Raw genomic sequence first — 23026 nt, forward strand, 5'->3', positions numbered from 1 at the left:
AACTGCAGCAAACAAAACAAGCTGTTGCTATGAGGCCTAGATAGGACTATGCTGAAGTCATATTTTCATTGATTATCTCCTATGAGACTACAAACAAGTCGCTCTCTGAAATGTTTCCTTATCTCTAAAGTGAGGTTGTCTTAAGGTCTGCGAATGGTGTGTGAAAATCCTATCTGACACATATGTATCTGAAATAATGGGCTATTTTTGCTATTGTTGACGTTAGTCTTTAAAAGTTAAATTCCATTAGTTTATAGGGTTATGGATGCATGTGTGCTGTGATGTAGGTGTGGAAGTCAGAGGACTACATGTAGGAGTTGGTTCTCTCCAACAGCATGTGTCCTGGGATTGAGCTTAGGTTGTCAGGTTTGGCAGCGAATGCCTTACTCTCCTGCCCCTGTAATACTATACACAAACAAGCATGTATGTTTGTGTACTGTGTTCAGGGCTAGTACACAGTAGAGGGAGTCAGATCCTCTGAAACTGAAGTTACAGAGAAGGTAGGTACAGCTTTGGGGGTGCTGGGACTTGAACCTGGATCTTCTCTCTGTAAAAGCCGAGGGCTCTTAACCACCGAGCCCTGATAATACTTTTCTTCACTATTCCCTCTATTTTTTGACATCGAGGTAATCAACAAACAGTCCATGCAGCTAACCAATTTAATCCTTGAGTTACTTTACTTCTTTATGTTTTTGCTACCACGGGCTTATCTATTCATGTTTCTCTAGTCCTTCCCATTTACATCTAGTTCTTACAGAGCAAAATGGTCTTTTAATAATGAAAATTGGTTACATAACTAGAGGGAGAGAGAGAACACGTGGTGAATGCTTTGTTTGATCTCAGCTAAAGGTCCAAGAACCAATCAGTCTATAGAAAGAATAAATACCTGCTGAGACCAATTTCTAAAATAAAGAATTCTTTCAATTCAACAATAATACAAGCCAGTTCAAAAAGTAGGCAATGACTTGAACAGTCATTTCTCCAAATGGCAGTAAGCATAAAATATCACATCAAAACCAGAATGAGAAGCCAGGGACGGTGGACTGATTTATAAATTTGGCTCCTAGGAGGCTCCTAAAACAACTATTAGAAGGTCTGGCTTACATAGAGTGAGTTCTAGGGTGTCTAGGGGATGGACAGACCAAAACACCCACAGTGACCATCACTTCCCTCAATCAAGGTAACAGAAAGTAAAATGTTGCTGAGGATATGAACGAATTGGAACCTGATTACTACCAAGACTGCAAAACAGGGCAACTGCGCTAGAAAACAGTTCAGTGACCCTCATGAAGTTAAAATACATTTAACCTCATAGCCCAGTAGTAATTCCACTTCTAAAATAGAATATTGATTTACGTTGTAGTGTAGATGATCCTCTAAGGCACAGCAAAAGAAAGAGCCAGGCACCAAAGGTTGTGTTGTATAATGCCATTTGTAGAAGTATTCTGTGCCACAGGCAGGCACATTAGTGGTTACCAGGGATTTAGGGTGGGAGGAACACATGGGAAATAACAGCCTAGGTAGGCTTGCCTTTGGGATAGTGAAATGCTTTTTTTTTTCTTTTCCATAATTTTATTTTTCTCATTAGTTACATTTTGTTAATTCTGTATCCCAGCTGTATCCCTCTTTCCCTCCCCAATCCCACCCTCCCTCCCTCATCTCCTCCCTGCCCCTTTCCAAGTCCACTAGTAGGGGAGGACCTCCTCCCCTTTCATATGACTCCTTTTGTCAGGTATTTTCAAGACTGGCTGCAAAGTCCTCCTCTGTGGCCTAACAGTACTGCTCCTCCCTTGGGAGGTGAGGTTTCATAACACTGCTTTTAAATTTTTTTTCTGGAATGTGTATGTATTTCACCGGTATGCATGTGAACTTTGTGTGTGCCGACAGCCCATGGAACAAAAAGAGGACATCAAATTCTCTGAAGCCAGAGTTAGAGATGGTTGTGAGTTAGCATGTAGGTTCTGGGAACTGAACCCAGATCCTCAGGAAGGGCCAGTATCCTTAACTGCTGAGACCTTTCTCCAGCTTCCCCTCCTTTGCTTTTAAAAGCTTTTGAAGATTGAAATCTGTCTGTCTTTTTTTAATATTTAATTTTTCCTTTTAATTTATTTTTAAAATTTATTACAATTTATTCACTTTGTATTCCAGTTGTAGACCCTATCCTTAACTCCTCCCAATCCTGCCTGCCCTCCTTCTTCTCCTCCTGTGCCCCTCCCCCAGTCCACTGGTAGGGGAGGTCCTCTTCCCCTTCCCTCTGACCCTAGCCTATCAGGTCTCATCAGGACTGGCTGCATAGTCTTCCTCTGTGGCCTGGTAAGGCTGCCTTCCTGTCTCTTCCATTGAAAGTCAGACCTGAGCTGGCTCTTGCTTGTCTCTCCATAGTGCTATCTCTCTCTATAGTTGTAGTCTCAGTACTGAGTGGTTGGCAATTCTTCTGACTTACATCACCCTTTCTGAAACACACATTTTTAGCAAACCTTCTTTTACTATTGAGACTCACCACTCGTCATTCAGCCTAGCTACCTAGCCCCACACTGGCTTCGAACTCCTGACTAACCTCCTGTCTGTGTTCCCCTCCTTTTCCTCCTGTTGGGATTATAAATATGTTCTTACTTTTTTTTTAATTTTTTATTTTTTTACTAGTAAGCTAATAAGTTCTCTGAATTGATCTATCAAGTCTCGTTTTACTCCTGGCCTAAGAAGTGAATACTCAAAAAATATTTTTTGAATGGATATGATAGGATACTTGTGTTTTTCTACCATCTACCAACTTTATTAAACAGCATTATCAGATGTAATGTTCATTAGCTAATATTAGAAATTGCTACTAAAAATTTGAAAACTGCTATCCCCTCTGCCGTGCCATCTTTCCTGTTGTTCAGTGTCACTTGCTGTCTCTTCGATAAGTGTGACTCCCTCAAATGCAATCTCATCATTGGTCTTTGCTTAGTTGCTTCTTCAGAAAAAAGTGAGCTGCCTTTACTTAATATTGTGCACCTGTCATTCTCTTTTGATACCTTTTGTTTTGCTGGCTGTGCTTTGATTTCTACTACATTGTAATTTGAGATGTAAATGCAAGTAAAGCCCAAGTGTGGGCTCATTGAGAGTGAGACAAGCTTTAAAATTCCTTAGTAAAGATAATGCGCCTCAAGGAAATACACCAGGGAACTAATGACCAATCTGTTTGCCAAATGTTGATTGCTGTTTGGCCAGAATGTTTTAAAAGTTCAATAAAGTAATATTTATAAAAACCTACACCTAGATGTGGTAGCAGCACCTTTAATCCCAGCACCTGGAAAGGCAGAGGCAGGTAGATCCCTGTGACCTTGAGGCCAGTCTGGTCTACATGGTGAGTTTCAGAACAGCCAGAGGTACATAGTGAGACCCTATCTCAAAAACATACATACATATGTTGCTATTCGGTGCTGATAGGAGTCAAAAGTGTTACTGTCTTTATGTTCAGGTCTCTTCTATCTTAGAAAGTTTTACAAATTGGTTCATGTTTGCTTATTTTGCTTTCCAAAATATATTTTGAAAAAACAAAACAAAAAAAACCCCCTATTTATTTAGATTTTTTGCCTCTATAGTCAGCAGTGTTGTTTTAGTTCTATTTGCTATGGAAAATAAATTTTAAAATCACAAGAGAAGTAAACAGCAGTTACACAGAGGCTATTTACTAGTGAAAACAGTGTATACCATTCTAGCAGCCTTTTTGTCCTTTGTTACATTAAAAATAAATGCTGTATTGGTGATGTTTGAAAGCATGTACTTAAATGGAATTTTAGCATGTTGTAGAATGAACAAAGAGTGTCAGTAACGAACAAAATGCAGCTGAAGGGCTATCCAGAGGTATATATGGAATAAGATATGATAAAAGCAGGTTAAGGGATGGGAAAGAAAACAGCTGTTGGAGTAATTAATTGTACAGGTGTTCAGAAAACTGGAGTTACTCTGTGGATATCTGTCAGCGAATGCTAGTGACATACCACAAGTCCAGTCTGTATCCAAAGATAAATTATGATGAAATTTGAAAATTTTGATCATTAATAGAAGAAAGGAAAATGATGTCAGTGTGTTTAGTAAAAATGTCTGTAAGATAGAGGGTACATTTGAGGGGATTATGATCACATAACAGACCAAATTCCAAGAATCTCTTAGAACTGTGCAGACCGTGCATGATGGGATAGCCATCTGGGGGTCTTTGTTGATAAACTGTTAAAAACGTTTCTAGTGTGAATAGCCACAAACATTTTCAGTGCTTTTTTGTTGGTTGAGTAAACCGAAGAGCACGAATGCAAAAGCAAATTTTGAAGCCAAATCACAGAAGTTGCCATAAACACAGAAGTTCCCTAGTGAGGACACTGCCTGTGCCTGAATTTCATTTGTTTCTGCTGCTACCATTTCTTAATTTTTCCTGGGGACTAGCCAGATTAGATCTGTGAGTGAAGGCAGACTGGTCTTGCTCAGATGGGAGATGAGGTATAGGCAACTTAGGTAAGAGAAAGTACTGAGGACATTGATGCCATGACCGGGTCTGTTCTAGACTGGAAGGATGTGCTTACGTCTTCTGTCGTGGGGGTTTGCAACCTTAGTATATGCCTAAATCTACAGCTGCTCCTCATCTCCCAGATGGCATCCATGGCTGGGAGTACTTTTTACCATCTGCACTTCTCAAAGAGTTTGTGAACTCTCTTTTAATTATTGGGAATAGAAAAACTAATTGGTAACGTGGTTAAATGTTGTACAAGATTTTTAAATTTTATCAGCGCTTTTTATATCCTACTTTTCCTTTCAGATAATATTAAAAAGCTTTTAAGTGCTTTTGACTTTCATCTTTGTATATTTGCCCTGTCTGATACTTGCATTAATCCAAAATATTCTCTAATGATCATTTATATGCGGATTGGCATCTTGAGCCAAATTCCAAAACTCGCCTCCTTCCAGGACTGTGGAAAGTACGGTTGCTGCCATGTGTGTAGAACAGCTAGCACTGAATGGGTGCGGAGTACACACTTAGAATTGTTCATTCAATCAGCAACACGGAGTATCAGAACTGTGAAAGTAATGGAGAAAGATGAACTATATTGCCTTTCAGTGCTTCTATTTCTATAAGACAGCGAAAAATAGGAAAAGCCATTTCCTAGTTAGAAAATACTTTCCTAACTAGCAGACTAATAGAGTGACATCTGACTTTGAAAAGGAACATATTCTCTGTCTGGGGAGTTCTAGTTGGAGTGTTTGTGACTTTTATTTTTCCTGCTTTCAGGTTTGAATGTAATTCCTAATATAAAGCACCCTCCAGTAATCAGCAGACACAAGAGATAATTCATCATTTTTTTCTCTTTAGGCAGGTTCTACTGGCGAAAATTCTCTAGATATTTGTCCATTTATAAAATTAGACACTTGCCATCTTTGCTCATTTTCAAGTTCTCTGTTTACAAAACTATTAAGAAGGTGTGAAATACAGCCAAACTTCCCAATTTATGGGAAATGTCTGATGATTGCATCTCCTACATGTTCATTGTTCACACATGAAGAAATTTGGCAGCTGTGAGATTATTAAGTTTAGAGTGTCCAAATCTAATCCTCACTGGGATTTGGTTTTCTGCTTTCTGACACTACATTTTACCCCCATTTATAACCATCTTTGTGGTAAATGCTGTGGTAGCATTTTAGAGGGTTGATGGTCACTAAGTTTTCTTCATCTTCTGTTTATCAGATGCCATGAATAAATTTTAGACCGTGAGTTCACCAAATACAGTTTTTGTCTTACAGCTGTAAGATACCCACACTGGTCACATGCAGACTTCTCAGGTTAGGATGCTCTAGGAATAGGTCTGCGGGATGCCAGTATTGAGAGGGCAGTGCTGAGTTCTGGCCTAAATGTTCTCATTATTGTGGGGTTTTATGAGAAAGCTTATGACTGGATTCTCACATACACAAAAATGTAGTTCACTCTAAAGTACTGCAAAATAATTTTCATGTGCTTTTAATTTGGTTTTTATGTAATTAATTTGATGCTAAAAATTTGAAATTCCTTATGATTATGTCATGTGGAATTGTGATTTTTTTTTCTAAATGTATATTATAGAGATTTAAGGATGTGTAGAGATTAACTTGTAATGTGTGTGTTAGATCAAAACTGAGCAGCTCTTTTGATCCTTAATGACATTAAACAGGTACTAGATACACACAGGCTAGATTGGTGAAAGAAATGAAGGAGAAATGGGAACCTGGAGGAAGGTGGGAGGGGGAGTGGGGAAGGGAGCAAGAGGAACTAAGTAGTAGCAAAGAAGGCTGCCTCAGACCCCATCTTCCCACCTCTCAGCGCCATTCAGTGATCAGGGTGGTGTCTGTATTGTTTATATATTTCTAAGTGATGTCGGTAATAGTTTCATTACCTCAGAGATAGTAAAGGTTCTCTAAATGAAAATTGTGATCATTTTTTTATTTGGTGATGATTCTTCAATGGGAAAATACAGAATTTGAAACTGTCCTTTGTGTTCCTTCACAGGCTGTGGAAGAAGAAGATAAGATGACACCTGAGCAGCTGGCAATAAAGAATGTTGGCAAGCAGGTGAGGAGATTAATAGGTTACAGCCGCGGGCTACGTGCTCTTGTAGTGATAAAACTAGTTTAGGGACCATAATTTTTCTTGTTTAGATTACATTTTTCTTTTGTCATTTAAACATACTAAAATTTAAAGACCACTATATTTGTTTGATGTCAAATTCTCTTTGTTATTCGTAGAGAATAAATTATAAATCCCTACTCTATGACATACTGTCCTTAGTGAAAATAGTATAGTAAAAACAAATTAAAGAACCCTAGATAATTTTACTATAGATGAAGTAAAATGATAAGGATAGTAGATTTATTTAACCATTTCCTTAATGATTCATTTTATCAATAGATGGGTAGTGTTCCTACAGATTTACTTCATTTGTAACCATTTTAAAGGTACATTTTGTTACTGTGTAGCTCATATCCTGAGAAAGTTTAGAATTCTATTGACTGCACTGTGAGAAAGGGCTTAAATAGTGATTCTTTTGCTCTTCTAAGATGAAATATATATTTAAGCCTGGTTATCAGAGGATGGGGGAACATACCCAGCAATTAAAAGAATCTACAGATTAATTAGACTGTTTTTCTAAAGAATGTTGATTACATTTTTCCCTATTTCATGGAACATGGTTATCATATTGCTGATGTTGGCAGAATCTTGATATTTCAGATGCAAGACACTAAGCTGTCTTTGCTTTCAGCCATCCTACCATATGCTCTGATCCCATCACATCTCACAAGCTATGTAGGTTTGGGCCAGGACCATTCTTGGATGGGAAATCTCTAAGAATCACCCAGCTGCCACAAGAAGTAATGTAGATAACTGATAAATGAGTTACCGATTCACTGTAAAAGCAATTAATCCAACAGAGTAGTAGGGCAAAGGTCTGGCTTTATTGTATATTATAAAGAAGGAACTCAAATATTAGTACTTTCTGAAAATTACAGTTTAAAAATGAGTACCTTCAAACCAAAATAAAAGAGTTCATCTTACTTTCCAGTCTATGTGATATCAGCCTTTTCCCTATTTTCTACTTTTTATTTTCCATTTAATATGTTAGATTACCAGGTTGGAGCCGTACCCTTTCTAGAACTCACTAAATAAATTACTTTCTAGGGCTGTGGTTTCTTATATATTTTCTTTAACAGCCTACCGGAAAGTGAAAGGACTAAGTTAAAATTGAAACTGGCAGATATATATATATATATATATATATATATATATATATATATATATATATATATGATGTGGTTTAGAAATCATCAGAATTGCTGGGTGTGGTGACACAGGCCTCTAAATCCTTATACTTGGTATGCAGAGGCAGGCAGATCTCTGTGAGTTCGAGGCCAGCCTGGTCTACCTAGTAAATTCCAGGACAGCCAGAGCTACACAGAGAAACCCTGTCTCAAAAAGCAAACAAACAAAAAAGAAAGCATCAGAATTATGGTGGATTGTTTGTTTTGATTTTTAGAGACAGCGTCTCACTGTGTATCCCTGGCTGTCCTGGGACTTGATAGGTAGACCAGGCTGGTCTCAAACTCACAGAGGGTGTTTTTGTGTTTGTTTGTTTGTTTGTTTGTTTGTTTTGTTTTGTTTTGGCTGTGATTCCCAGGTGCTGAAATTACAGGCATGGCCACTGTATTTATTTTTTAAAGTGGCAAATAGGTTCATTTGGAAGTATGTGTACCTGGTGTTTGTCTCAGTTTTAAAAAGTGAAATTATTGATGAGAAAAGAAGAGCCGAGACATAATCCAGGGAAGAAGACTTAAAAGCTGTGACTCTTAGTCATTTAAACACATGTAAGACAATAATGCCTTTCAATAGTTTCTTATTGCACATAATATTTTTCTTCTTTTAAGCTTTCAAATTTAGCTGAAATAAGTTATTTTTAAACATAAATTAACATTTAATTTTTTTTATTATAGTGACCTATTTTAAAATGGATCTGATAAGGTTTTAAGTGTCGTTCCTATGTAAGTTTCAAAGAGACAGTTTTCCAGAATAGCTGGATGAAGCATCCTTAACATTTTAGAATTAATCCAAATTATATTTAAAATGTTCACTTACAGCAGCTTTTGATCCAAGAATATTTTTGAACCATTTTCTTGAAATATTAAGATTATACAGAATTCATATTTTACAAAGATAAAAACAAGAATGCACATTACACTCTTATCCATGCCTTAAATAAAACATTAGACAATAAAACATATTAATGACAGAATATACATACTTGAGCATATACACATGCATAAATGCCCATGTTTAAAATCAGGTGATCGTGAGTTTTACCTGTTACCCTTTATGAGAATCTGTAACTATCATTGATTGCAGTAATCAGACTTTCATTGGGTAATTTTTTAACTTCTTAACAAATTTAGAAACCATAAGAATGTAACAATGAACACATTGGAAAAGTTGAATGATAAAATATGTGTAAATTTAGGCTTCATGACTAAAGTAATCTGTTCTTGAAATACAATGTATTACTAGTTAATACAGCTATCTTTTTTTTCCTTCGTTTACATTTTTTTTTTTTTTTAGGATCCCAAACGTCATTTGGAAGAACATGTGGATGTGCTTATGACTTCAAATATTGTCCAGTGTTTGGCAGCAATGTTGGACACCGTTGTGTTTAAATAAAGCAGCGCAGAGAGCTATCAGTGACACTCTCTGGTGCATTTCTGTGTTGTCCCTGATGCTCAGTCAGGGGAACTAGGTGATCTTGTGATGAGGAAGATGCCTGTGCCACCTCCATCTCAGTTGTGCAGTTGCTTCTGTTCATTTAGTCAGGGTTTTGCAGATTCTAAAGTTGTTCAGGAATACATCAAAGTGGACAAATTTTGTTAAGATTCCATTTACTATTTGAAAAAAAAAATCAGTAGCACAAATATATTTTGATTGTTGCTTACAAAATAAAATACATTTACAATCCATGTCTCCTGAGGTCTTTTTGGCACTGGGTGGAAGTGACAGAGTAACATTTGACAGTGCTGTGGAAATCTCACACAAAGCTATGTTTCTCTCTGCGTTTTGAAATCTACCAACACAGAAAACATCACTGTGACAACCAAGCTTCACAAATTAATGATTGCCATTAGTGAGTGGCTTCCTCATTAGTGGGTAACCCAGATAAAAAGCGGAGGGTTGTTTTTTTAAAGCCTTTCTCTCAAACCAATATTATATATTCATATCTTAGCACTTTTTGGATTTCAGAAAAGTACATTTAAAAGGCAAGCAATTTTATTTTAGTTTGAAATTGTCTAGAAGTTGACTTTTGGAAACTACTACATTTTCATGTAACTCAGTCATTGAAGATATGATTTCTTCAAAGCTAAAAAGGTGAGAAAAGGCCCATTGTAAATTGAATATAATGAGTTTATAAACAATGATTCTGTTTTCTCTCCTGAATTAACTTTGAAATATTCAGTGTTTGATATAGTAGTATTGATTATTGGCAGTTCTCATAGCTTCTCACCTAAGGTAAACAGATAACCCTACCCTCCTTGTTAATAAGAACAATTTATTGAGTACCCCATGGAGTTTCTAACCGTATGGAGACTGAGATTTAATTTTAGGTGGTATCTGTCTTGAAATACTGTCAGAGTATGTGAGTCTTCCTTAAGGAAGGGTTATGTACTGGGTAGCTATAGACCACCTACTCGGGTACCATGAATGGCATGGTATAACAACACACTGTCCTAAATAAGCAGTTCTCTCTCTCTATGTACTCTCCATCTGATGAAATTACCAGAAATTGAAGGTACAGTGATCTTAAATTTCCAATATGGTTCATTGTCATCCCCTCCTCCTTTTCCTTTTTAGTGGAATGAGGTGATTTGGACACTTCTTGCTTCTCCTGTTTTTTTTTTTTTCTTTTAGATGTGATTATTGTTGACTGTGGTTGTTGGGATTTCATCCAATCATTTAAAATTTAAATAAATGGAGGATAGAATTTTTCCTTTTGACTAATACACACTTCATGGACATGATTTTTCTTTTTTTAAAGATACAGGGTTTTCACTCTAATTAATGACAATTTTCACAGATATTGGAGAATTAAAATTAAGTAACTACACTATTCAAATTTGATCTGCCTGGACCAGTGTTATATACACAGTCTAAGTCCCACCCTAGACCTAACGTAACAAGACCGGTTGAGATCCCTCATTTTTGTTGAGTATACCCAAATTTCAAGGCAAAGCCTATTTTTGAGGAACCACTGATTTGGGGGCTGATTATTCAAAGTGGGTCACATTGCCTGTTCACCAACCCAAATTCAGTCCTTAAAAACTATCCTCTTCACACTTGGATGGTCACGTTGGCAGCCTTTACATTTTCAAGCAGCCAGATCCCGTTTCCAGGATGGCAAAAAGCTTCCAAAACCCAGGTGATACCTCACCTTCCTATGTTCTTAAGGCTTGGTGTCCTGCTCAGGGGCAGGATGTGGTGAGAAGCAGGAGGCAGAGGAGAGGCATTTGATGACAGAAGCTAATAATGCAGGTAAAATGGGGCGAAAGCAGCAGCAGAGATTAAGGAGGAGAACATCGAATGCCATCACAGCTATCCACCCTCCTCCACCTCGGTGCTCCAATCCTGAGCAGCTCAAATCCTGCCTGTCCATAAAGCTTCCTGGCCATGAGCTGAGCTTTGCTTTCAAGGGAAAACGGTCCTGACGTTATTTTTCTCTCAGAAAATTGCTTCTACTTGATTCTGAGACATCTGATCATCAACCTGTCCGGCCTATGGCCATCAGTGCCAGGTCCTGCTCCTATGCCCTGGTGGAGACTGCAGCTGGTACCCTCTGCAGCCACAGCCCAGTCTCTGAGGGAGGTGGTGCAGCCTGTCTGTGCTCAGCACTGGCCGCTGCACACCAAACTCCATCACATTTGAATCCGTTAACTCTTGTCTGACCATACCCCACAGCCACGTTCCCAGCGTTGAACTCTGCTGCTCTGGCCGGGGAATCCTGCTGCTGCCGCCTTGAAGGCAGAGGCCCCACCTGGAGATGCCCAGGCCCCGCCTGCCTGCTGCATGAGTGGAGTGTGAGCCTCTGGGGTCTGAGCCAGACAGATTGCCTGGCACTCTCTTAGTCCCCCGGAGCTCCCGCCTCTCGACCACCTTGCTGGCCTGAGCTGAGCTAAGCCCGGGGTTGGCTCCGCATTCCTGAGCCTCTGGCGTTCAGAGAGGAAAGCAACGGAGGAGCAGGCTGGCCGTGCCGGCCACATGCAGCAGCTCTGGGTCTGGCCATCTCAGGTGCTCCGGGCTTCCTGTGGAGCACACACCAGAAGATCTTTTCTCCCCACCTCGGAGTTGCTTGGCGCCTGGGTGTTATTTGTGCCAAAAATCTCTTTAAATCGATTCTTTTCTCTAATCCTCTTTTAAAAATTACTGGCATGGTTTCTTTTGCTCTCCCTCTGGATTATGTAAACATTACACACACACACACACACACACACACAGAGAGAGAGAGAGAGAGAGAGAGAGAGAGAGAGAGAGTTCAGTACGATCACCGCGTTGACACCGCTTCCACCGTCTCCCCAGATTAATGCTTCTAGTGAACCCATTTGCACTGGGGACTCAGCCCTGTCTTTCCTGGCGAGGTTTACCAACCTGTCACCAAGCCAGTGCCTCCGAAAGGAGGAAGTGCGGTGGGGCTCAAAGGATATATGGCGCCCGCCCCCAGCTAGCTGCTCCTCAGACGATCAGCAACCAAGTTGGCTGATAAAATATTTAGGAACGACCCAGTAAACACGACTGCAAATACATTAAAGCACTTCAGCGCGACGGCTTATGATTATTTCAAAACTTAAAAAGGAGATCATAGATTGTCACTGTTTCTGTCCCCTAGCCGGAAACCGAACCTTCCCGAGGTGGGTTGATGGGTGGGCGAGCTGCCTCGCCTCCACTTCTCTCTTAACGCTGTGGCTTTCGGCGGCGGAGCTTTGTTTATTTATTTATTTATTTATTTAGTCCTGTAGTTTAAAGGTGGGGGAGGGGGCGTCAAGGACACGCAGTACCTATTCAACAAAGCCCAGGCTCAGGTGTGTGTGCTTCTGTGTATTAACTGGAAAAGACAGACTCTGGAAGTTTTACAGGGCGAGAAGAGGCCACCGGCTCGCGCTTTGTATACTTTGCACTTGAAATCGTTACATTCAACTGAATATTTGGCTCATTCAGATCCGAAAAGTCTCCTAGCATCATCGAATTCCCTCCTCCGCCCCTCCTCTCTAAAGGGGGGGGGGGTAGGAAATGTTTAGTAAATTGCACATCTTTGAATCTTCCTAAAGCAGTGGTCACAAAGCTTAAAGGTGACATAACAGAGCTCACGTAAACCAACACACTTCCCCACCCCCCAAGCCAACAATAAAATCATCCCCTTCAATTTGCCATGATCGTCGCGACCAGGAGCCAGGTGATTATCCTAATTAATGTCTATCTAATTAAATTACTGTCAGCAACTAACCAATGGCAGGAGCCGTTTCATCGGCTGCATAAGCAGCAAGATCAAAAGTGAGCCTTTTCTGATTGCTGCATAGTGTCAATTGGCCAATCTCTTCTCCCAGGGAAAAAAAAAGTAAATCAAACCTTTGAGAAGCATTTGCTGGTTGAAGTGCTTTCTGTCTAGTGAGGGGTCTGTGGATTCCTAGTTTATGATAAACAGGACTTTAAAAGCCAGGGACGGGAGGGCGAGCATTCAGGTTCTAGAGCTATGCAGCTGGAGCATTGCCTCTCTCCCTCTATCATGCTCTCCAAGAAATTTCTCAATGTGAGCAGCAGCTACCCACATTCGGGCGGATCTGAGCTTGTCTTGCACGATCATCCCATTATCTCGACCACTGACAACCTGGAGAGAAGTTCACCTTTGAAAAAAATTACCAGGGGGATGACGAATCAGTCAGATACAGACAATTTTCCTGACTCCAAGGACTCACCAGGGGACGTCCAGAGAAGTAAACTCTCTCCTGTCTTGGACGGGGTCTCTGAGCTTCGTCACAGTTTCGATGGCTCTGCTGCAGATCGCTACCTCCTCTCTCAGTCCAGCCAGCCACAGTCTGCGGCCACCGCTCCCAGTGCCATGTTCCCGTACCCCGGCCAGCACGGACCGGCGCATCCCGCCTTCTCCATCGGCAGCCCCAGCCGCTACATGGCCCACCACCCGGTCATCACCAACGGAGCCTACAACAGCCTGCTGTCCAACTCCTCGCCGCAGGGCTACCCCGCGGCCGGCTACCCCTACCCACAGCAGTACGGCCACTCCTACCAGGGAGCCCCGTTCTACCAGTTCTCCTCCACCCAGCCCGGGCTGGTGCCCGGCAAGGCGCAGGTATACCTGTGCAACAGGCCACTTTGGCTGAAATTTCATCGGCACCAAACGGAGATGATCATCACCAAGCAGGGAAGGTAATGCTACTTTCTTAGCGGCCGCGCTTCCCGGCGCGACCCTGGGCGAGAGCACCCAACTTGTGACCCCCCGGGCGGCGACGCTGTGGGGTCGGGGAGAGGCGCTGGGGTGCGCCCCGGAGTTGGCTGGTTTTGGAGAAGGGGAGAGAGCGGAAGGGATGCTGAGCACCGCGGGGACTGCTTGGTGGCGGGGAGCCTGCTGCGCGGCCGCGGTCCGAGAGCCAGTCGGCGGCTGGAGCCCGACGAAGAGCCGCCGTTCGGAGCGACCCAGCGCGGCTAGCCCATGCCCACAGGTGGAGGAGCGGGGCCCCCAACCGGCCCTCGCCCCGGGCGCTGCCACCCGCCGGCCCCCCACGCCGGAGCGCCCGCTGCTCGCCCCGGCTGCGGCCCTCCGGCTGCCCCTCTCCCGCTGCCCCCGTCCTAGACCGGCAAACGTTCGTTCAGACAAGCTGCGAGGACAAGTTTGGCTTGGCTATCTGGCGCCCCGCTTCTTGCATTTGATCTTTAACATTTCTTTCCTTTTCTTTTTTCTTTTTTTTTTTTTTTGTCTTGTTTTCTCTCTCTCCTCCATTTGAACAGGCGCATGTTCCCCTTTTTGAGTTTTAACATTTCTGGTCTCGATCCCACCGCCCATTACAATATTTTTGTGGATGTGATTTTGGCGGATCCCAATCACTGGAGATTTCAAGGAGGCAAATGGGTTCCTTGTGGCAAAGCGGACACCAATGTGCAAGGCAAGTCCTTCCAATTAACACGTTTTCTTGACACTTATTTAGGTGAGAATGATTAATTAAAGCCTTTGTGGACTGGCTCGAGCGACTTTTTAAAACGATCGGCCAATGACTTCCTAAAGAAGAGAGGGGCTGGGGACAGACTGAGCGGCAAGAAAGGGGAGGATTATGCAAAAGCTATTTTAATCATTCCCACTTAATGGGAAGAAATCGAGGCTTTAAAAAAAAGCCCAGCTAATGGTCCTCACTGTGAAGGTGTGTGTGTGTGTGTGTGTGTGTGTGTTGAGACTGGACGCTAAAGCTATTTTAATAATCCCTAGTTAATAGAAGAAAGTATGCCACCCCCCAAATTACAGCTAGTGGGCTTCATGGTGGAGTGAGGGGTGTGTGTGTGTGTGTGTGTGTGTGTGTGTTTCATGAGCTAGGGAGTTGGGACTGGACAGTGCCCAGAGCATATGTAAACAAGCTATTTCTTTATCAAGGAAACCGGGTCTATATGCACCCCGATTCCCCCAACACTGGGGCTCACTGGATGCGGCAAGAAATCTCTTTTGGAAAATTAAAACTCACCAACAACAAGGGAGCATCAAACAACAATGGGCAGGTCAGTCTCTCTCCCTCTCTCTCTCTCTCTCTCTCTCTCTCTCTCTCTCACACACACACACAGCCTTTAGTTTACAGCAGCACGAAAAACTGGGTAGGATTTGTTTCCACCAGCGAAGACTTCAAAAATCGTAATTATCCCTTCCCAAATTGTATTTAATCCATAAAGTACCTCCCTTTGCGGTCCATCCGACCTCATTCCGGAATTTACCTTTCCAAACACAAATAATGATCGATTTTGAAAAAGAAACGCAGATTTGAGATCTGTAGCTTGTGAAAAATCTTTGTTCCTCCTCTGGGGATGACTAAGGGAAGGGGACCGAGGATTGGCTTTCGGGCTTAGTTTTCCCCAGTGCCCAGGGGATCCTAGCTCCCTGAGGTAACCGGGCCAGGGTGTCCCGGCCAGCCAGTCACCAGGAGGCGAGTCCCACAGCCAGGCCGGGGCAGCGGGCTCCAGTTGGCTCCACCCGGCCCAGAGCGAGCCCCGGGGCTGGTGCGAACAGGCGCGCGTTCAAGGCGCTCTCCTTTCTCTCCGCCGGACAGATGGTGGTTTTACAGTCCCTGCACAAGTACCAGCCCCGTCTGCACGTGGTGGAAGTGAACGAGGATGGCACAGAGGACACCAGCCAGCCCGGGCGCGTCCAGACGTTCACTTTCCCGGAGACTCAGTTCATTGCCGTCACCGCCTACCAGAACACGGATGTAAGGAGGCTCGGGGCTGGGCGCGGGTGACTGTCAACCCCTTATCCCCTGGTGCTCCATCAGGCACGCAGACTAGCCTAGGTCAAGGCCGGCCCTACAGCACAGGGTAGGGTAGGGCTAGGGGCCTGCTAGGGCCTAGCTAGCTCTGCCTCTGTGCTTTCAGCTCTGATAATCGTGCCCCAGCTGTGTAGTGTACACGATTTCCAGGACCGATGGTCCTTAAGCTAGAATACGTTAAAACGTGCTTCTTATATTTCTTCTTCTTCTTCTTCTTCTTCTTCTTCTTCTTCTTCTTCTTCTTCTTCTTCTTCTTCTTCTTCTTCTTCTTCTTCTTCTTCCTCTTCTTCCTCTTCTTCCTCCTCCTCTCCTCCTCCTTCTTCCTCTTCCTCTCCTTTCTTCTTTCTTCTTCTTCTTTTAGGAAACAGGCAGATTTGCCCCTAAAAATGTCTCTAAAAACCTCAGAACTGGTGTCTAAAATGAGCAGATACTACTGTTCTGAGGCTTCAAAACAGAAAAGTGAGTACATACACATTCGTAGACATGAAATATGAAAACGTCAAAAAAAAGTCAAATTACAGGGACTGATGAGAGATTTCTAACATTTGAGCCTTTGTGGTTCTTGGTGTTTGCAAAAACTAATTTTAGTAGCTGTTGTAACTTAGAACTTTAGAAGTTTTGTGTTTGGTCATGTAGATGAATATATCAGAAATGAAATTATTATTTCTAGTCAATCCATTTTAAGATGCAGTTTACAGTTTTATGTTTGTTTGCTTTTTTTGTTTTTTTGGATTGAGAATCTCTTGCTAAACTCCTGAAAACAGTTAGTGATGAGTTAAAGTTTTTAAGGATTTTTGTCTTCGTGAATTGCATGTAATCAGTATTTTTTAGAGTGACTATTTAAGTCAGCTTATAGCACATAGGAGAGCCACCTGAATTGCCTTTAGGTATTATCAATTTAAACCTGGTTCTCATAACCCTATAGTTTCCTGCCATTCTCTTAAATTTTGTTGGAGAATCTTTGCTATTTACTGAGAAAGTAGGCCTAAGCCCCTGCCAAGCGGCAGGCGAGGTGTCCTCAAACACACGCCTTCCCGTGTAGAGGTGGAGATCACATTCAGTCTTTCTTCTCTTTTTTCCAGATTACACAACTAAAAATAGATCATAACCCCTTCGCAAAAGGGTTTCGAGATAACTATGACACGTAAGTAGTTTTATATATTCCTTCTCAAACAGCTGCTGGATTGGCCACTAGCTTAAGGGTGGACTGTTGTGCTTAAGAATTTTGTAAGTGAAGATGTGGGAGATTGAGATTTTACCTTCCTTATATTGTTGGTTCCCTCTCCGGTGACCTTGTGGCTTGGTATTTGCATGATTTCGGTTAAAAGTTTCCTGTACTTATTTTTAGCTTTCTTTCAAATTCCAAAGTTATTGGCGGCCTCTGGTGTTGGCTGGCTGGCTGGCGGGCCGGGGAAGCTGCTCTGCTTTCCCCCAGTGCCTGTTGTCTCTGTGGCTGCAGATACTCAGCTTGGACTGTCTGTGTCTGAACCGGGCGATTCTGCCTGAAAGTGCTTGTGGCTCTGGCAGTTGTTACAGTCTCCTTGGCATATGGGATTTTTATTTCCCCATTTCCAAGTTTTGTGTGATAGCATTTCCTGCGAGGTTTACTATGGACTGAACAGAAATTGTGCATTTGCCAGGAGTTTGGGAAGCAGAACTTAACTTACAGTCATTACAGGCCCTGGGCAGCAAGGAGTTGTGGTTAAAGTGTCTCCTCTTACTTTTTGCATCTATTGTTTAATTAAATGTGTTGGTCCCTTTCTTCAGGCCCCCTTACCTATCTCTATGTCCTTTTCAGAGCCCTGTCCTTTGGCGCAGCCATAGGTGTAAACGGAATGCTCTCTAGATCTGTTCTGGGATTCTTGATCAGGGACTATAGTGCCTAAGAGTTTTCAGATGGTGTTAAATAGCAAAATGTAAAGTGGCATTATACGAGCTACCTACTTTTTTTCTGATTATAAAAGATAAAGGGACATACACACTGTAATTTCCCGGCTTTGGGATAGAGCTAAAGTGTTAACGTCTTTGACTAGGAATAGATTACATGTATGGGAAGAGAGACAGGTAGCCCTTCATCCCAACCCGCAGATGTCCATCTTTCCTCTCCATATTGTTTATAACAAGTGGGAAAGTCAGTGATATTTCCTGGCTTCAGCTTTCAGTGTTTCTCCAGAAGGAACCAAGCCTCATGAATGTGGTTCTCTGGAATAAAACTTTGCTGATTCAGGTTTCAAAAACACGAAAAAGGTGGGCCCAATACAGTGGAAAGAATGCGGCCCAAGAGGCCAGGGATGCTGGAGGAGAGCTGTAGAGATTCTGAGCTTTTACCTCTTTTAAGAACATCTGTTCATAGCATTTATTTTGCACAAATCCCAAGTGGTTTGTGACCTGGATGGGCATCTAAGCTGTATCTTTTTCAGACTGCTTTTTTTTTTCTTTTAAAGAATCTTGTTATGGTAAACAGAGAAGATATTTGAACTTTGCTAATTATGTTCCCTTCCTGCCTCCCTCCATTTTTTTTTTCAACTGGAATTAAGTTTCAGGAGGATATTTTTTTGGGGGGAGGGGTAATGTACCTGAGCAGCCATAGCAACTCTGACCTGCCCCTGATCCTGTTGGATAAGCCCCTTCCTTTCTTAAATCGTTATAAGTTTGTCATAAAAATCTTATCTATATAAAAGTAATCCCTGGGTTTGGGGAGAGAGAGAGAGAAAAGAGAGAGAAGTGAGAGAGTTGAGTAGATTTAACACACACTGGCTCTCATATTTAAGGTTGGTACTGTGGGCCTTCTTTGATCCGAGAGCAATGTGGGGGTGGGGCCTGACAGTTCAGGGGATCCAAGGAGGTTGCTCAGCCACACCCAGGAGAGTTTTCTCCCCTTGGGATTAAGGTCTGGCAACAATGAGGCACTCCTTCAAAACAGTGGGCTGACTAATGTGAGAGGTAGGTAAAAAGTGAGGCGTCTGTGTGTGAGGAGACACTCATCAGCATCCAAGTTCACTTCTAATTCTACCTCCTAGGCCCATTAATAAAAAAGTATTTATTTTATCTCTTGATTATTGGGCTGGTTCTCTTTAAGTTTCCTTTTCCTCAGTTTCCTCATCAGGAAAGTGGAGTCATACATAGTGCCTAAGATAATCTACCTGTGCTTATGTAAATGATTTCTATCTGTACAGTCAGGCACATCTAAACTCTGTAAGGGTTAGCTGTTATTAGTGGTCGGTTGCTTGATGAGGGTGATAACTGTAAGAGTTTCCCTAGAGGGCCTTTCTCCTCTTTTTCTTCTAGTAATGCATCAAGAGCTGTAGAGAAGATGAGAGTAAAGCACACTTTTCTTTCTGAAGAATTTTATTGATTAGCAAGTCTTGCTTACAAGCAGTAGTTTCTTGTTTGTTGCTTGTGGTGGGAGACAAAAAAAAAAATTCCTTAGAGGATTCCAGCAGCAATCCTCTGGGGCTGTGTAGGCCAGTGAAAGTCAGTCTTTGACATTATTACCTGGACCTGTATGTCCTCCCCCTCCCCATGCGGTTTTCCCCTCTGGGGATTTCTTGAAATGCCCAGGAAAAGGGTAGGAATCATCGTCTGGAAAACTAAGTGGACACAGGAGGTCGTAAATTGGTGGAGAGAGCGGGTCACTTGTTTAGAATTTTCACTCAGAAATTCACCAGAGAGGAAAGGCCCACCGGGCAAACTGCACCTTAGTGTCTGGATAAACTCTGCTGTAACGCGAGCACAATGGAGTGGATTGAGGCCTCTCCTCGTTCCGGGCGCGTTTAGCGGGAACAGGGGAAGAGGGAAGCCCTCCACTCCTCACTCTGTGTCCCGCTCAGGCTCCAGCACGTGAGCTGGTCTCGTTCCCGTCGAGGCCATCCCGGGGGCATGCGGGCCTGTGACCTTCCACTGTCCGCGTCTGGAGTGGCAAGCGCAACTTAGATGGACGGTGTGCGGGGCGGGCGGGCAAACAGGAGAGGTGGCTTCCCCTCCAGGACCCCGGAGGGACCTCCGAGCCACCCCTCGGTTCTCTCTCTCTCCCTCCCCACCCCAGGATCTACACGGGCTGCGACATGGACCGCCTGACCCCCTCGCCCAACGACTCCCCGCGCTCGCAGATCGTGCCCGGCGCCCGCTACGCCATGGCCGGCTCTTTCCTGCAGGACCAGTTCGTGAGCAACTACGCCAAGGCCCGCTTCCACCCGGGCGCCGGCGCGGGCCCCGGGCCGGGCACGGACCGCAGCGTGCCGCACACCAACGGGCTGCTGTCCCCGCAGCAGGCCGAGGACCCGGGCGCGCCGTCGCCGCAGCGCTGGTTCGTGACGCCGGCCAACAACCGGCTGGACTTCGCCGCCTCGGCCTACGACACGGCCACGGACTTCGCGGGCAACGCGGCCACGCTGCTGTCGTACGCGGCCGCCGGCGTGAAGGCGCTGCCGCTGCAGGCGGCGGGCTGCACGGGCCGCCCGCTCGGCTACTACGCCGACCCCTCGGGCTGGGGCGCCCGCAGCCCCCCGCAGTACTGCGGCGCCAAGTCGGGCTCCGTGCTCCCCTGCTGGCCCAACAGCGCCGCTGCCGCCGCGCGCATGGCCGGGGCCAACCCCTACCTGGGCGAGGAGGCCGAGGGCCTGGCGGCCGAGCGCTCGCCGCTGGCGCCCGCCGCCGCCGACGACGCCAAGCCCAAGGACCTGTCCGACTCCAGCTGGATCGAGACGCCCTCCTCCATCAAGTCCATCGACTCGAGCGACTCGGGCATCTACGAGCAGGCCAAGCGGAGGCGGATCTCGCCCGCCGACACGCCCGTGTCCGAGAGCTCGTCCCCGCTCAAGAGCGAGGTGCTCGCCCAGCGGGACTGCGAGAAGAACTGCGCCAAGGACATAGGCGGCTACTACGGCTTCTACTCGCACAGCTAGGCCGCCCGGCCCGCGCCCGCGCCCGGCCCCACCCCGGCCCCCCGGCTTCGCTGCCCCGCGTCCTCCTCCCCCGGCCCGCCCGCTCGCGCGCGCTCGCTCTCTCGCCTGACCCTCGGTGGCCGTCCGCGGGGGATGAGTGCAGGTCTCCCACCACGGTTGTTTTTTGTTTTTGTTTCTTTTTAAACTCTCTTCTTTCTTTCTGCACAGCCGTCTCTGCAGTTAGAGCACCGACCTTGAAGCTGGCGGTCAACCTTGTGGTTTTCCAACTTTCCTTCTGTGAAGTTATGATTCTCCCCGTCTATTTTTTTTTCTTTTTCTTTTCTCTCCCCCCCCCCCCCCCCCGTCCCCAACACCCTCACCCTCTCCTTCTTTCTCTTGGAATGAAACTCTTCAACTTTAGGAGACCTGGGCCGTCCGGTCAGGCAGCAGCGATTTCCGACCCGCCTTGTCCTGGCCTCCCATTAACCGTAGGCTGTTGGCTCTAGAACCTGCACCCACCCAGCCCAGCGCGTCCTTTCTTATACCCGAGTGGATGGATGGATGGATGGTAGGGATGTTAATACTTTTAGTGGAACAAAGCCTGTGAAATGATTGTATATAGTGTTAAATTATTGTATCGAATGGCTAGTTTTTATTCTCATTGTCAAGGCACAAAACCAGTTCATGCTTAACTCTTTATTCATCTCCTTCCCTTTCCTCTTCTTTTCTCCCTTCATTCTTTCTCCCCCCCATCCGCTCCCCCCCCTTTGTTTTCTTGTGAGATATTAAAGATATATCCTAAGAGGCTCTGGAAACATGAAACACTCCATAGTGGTGGCTTTCTCACCTCTCAATTTGTTGCATGATGTAACCACTTATGTGCCCCAGTGCACACAAAATAGCTAAGGAGAATCCACCTGAACACCTATAAAAGCTAGTTGTCTGTCCCTAGGCAAGTCTATTAAGTGGCATGATGCCTGCAAAGCGGAGTTAACTCGAGTTGTGTGTTTTCCTCCCTTCCTTCTAAATGGAATAGCTCCACATCAGCAATATTATTTTGCCTTATTTGTTTTTCCCCAAAGTGCCAAATCCATTACTGGTCTGTGCAGGTGCCAAATATGCTGACAAACTGTTTCTGAATATCTTTTCAGTCCCCACTCCACCTTTATATGCTGTAAATCTTTGTAATGAATAATCTACTAATGCTATGGATGACTGAATTGTTGGTAACTATAGTGTAGTCTAGTGAAGATGAACTGTGTGAGTTGTACATTTTACTGCATTTTAGTTTTGAAAACGATTCCCCCACCACTTAGAGACAGCTGAAAATTGACTTTCTTGGGAAAACACTAGCATTCTTGCAAGTAAGACTGATTTCCCCCCAAGTCTTGTTATATTTGATAAGGAGCATTGATCCCCCTGGAAATAGATTAGTAGGATTTCTAATGTTGTGTAGCAAACTTACACTTCTTTTGTACTTTAAAATCAATGTGAAATATGCATCATACACAATATTCAATCTAGATTCCAGTCCATGGGGGGATTTTTCCTAATAGGAATTCAGGGTCTAAACGTGTGTATACTTTGGCTCTTCTGTAAATCAAATGTTGTGATTTTTATATTTGTTTTGTTTTGTCTGTGAATTGAATAATTTATACAAGTACACACTCCACTGAGAATCGTTTTGTTTTCTGCTCGTTTGTATCGTCTGTGTATAACAAGTAAAATAAACCTGGTAAAACGCTAAGTATGGTGTTTGAGAGCAGTTTACAGTTTGCAAAGAATTATTATAGGTTATGGCTGTAAGGGTTAAACAAGATTACCCCCTCTCCCCTCTGCTCCTTCCAGACAGCCCAATAGTAGCCATTTCCTCTACCCTGTTAATTTTGTTTAATGGCACCACTATGGGTTACTTTTCTTCTATTTACTTGCAATTATTTAATTCCCTATGAGTGTAGTTCTCTTCACTGCTGTATTCTTTTTCCCTAGGAAAAAAATCTATACACCGTCTTTATCCTAGCTCTGATTCTTTCCGAAGTTGAAATGACAGGAAAAGGAGCGTCTTTTAGATAAGAACTGCC

The 23026-nt window shown here is 43.8% G+C and overlaps 2 protein-coding genes across 4 annotated transcripts in view; both read left to right on the forward strand.

Moving 5' to 3' along the window:
- Psmd14 (proteasome 26S subunit, non-ATPase 14) overlaps window positions 1–9501 on the forward strand; it is an 89757-nt gene extending 80256 nt beyond the window's left edge. For all 3 annotated transcript variants that reach the window (XM_021626235.2, XM_060390258.1, XM_060390257.1), the window contains 2 exons: window positions 6515–6577; window positions 9110–9501. In XM_021626235.2, coding sequence (XP_021481910.1) covers window positions 6515–6577; window positions 9110–9208 — 162 coding nt within the window. In that variant the 3' untranslated portion in view covers window positions 9209–9501. The remainder of the gene's footprint in view (window positions 1–6514; window positions 6578–9109) is intronic.
- Window positions 9502–13017: 3516 nt separating this feature from the next.
- On the forward strand, window positions 13018–22692 carry Tbr1 (T-box brain transcription factor 1). The gene is made up of 6 exons (XM_021626236.2): window positions 13018–13969; window positions 14549–14703; window positions 15183–15304; window positions 15847–16005; window positions 17145–17206; window positions 20108–22692. Exons 1-6 carry the CDS (start codon window positions 13278–13280, stop codon window positions 20964–20966), a joined length of 2049 nt encoding a protein of 682 aa, XP_021481911.1. The 5' UTR covers window positions 13018–13277; the 3' UTR covers window positions 20967–22692.
- The last annotated feature ends 334 nt before the right edge of the window (window positions 22693–23026 follow it).

The sequence above is a fragment of the Meriones unguiculatus genome, chromosome 8 (assembly GCF_030254825.1).
Source record: "Meriones unguiculatus strain TT.TT164.6M chromosome 8, Bangor_MerUng_6.1, whole genome shotgun sequence".
In the NCBI taxonomy this organism is placed as follows: domain Eukaryota; kingdom Metazoa; phylum Chordata; class Mammalia; order Rodentia; family Muridae; genus Meriones; species Meriones unguiculatus.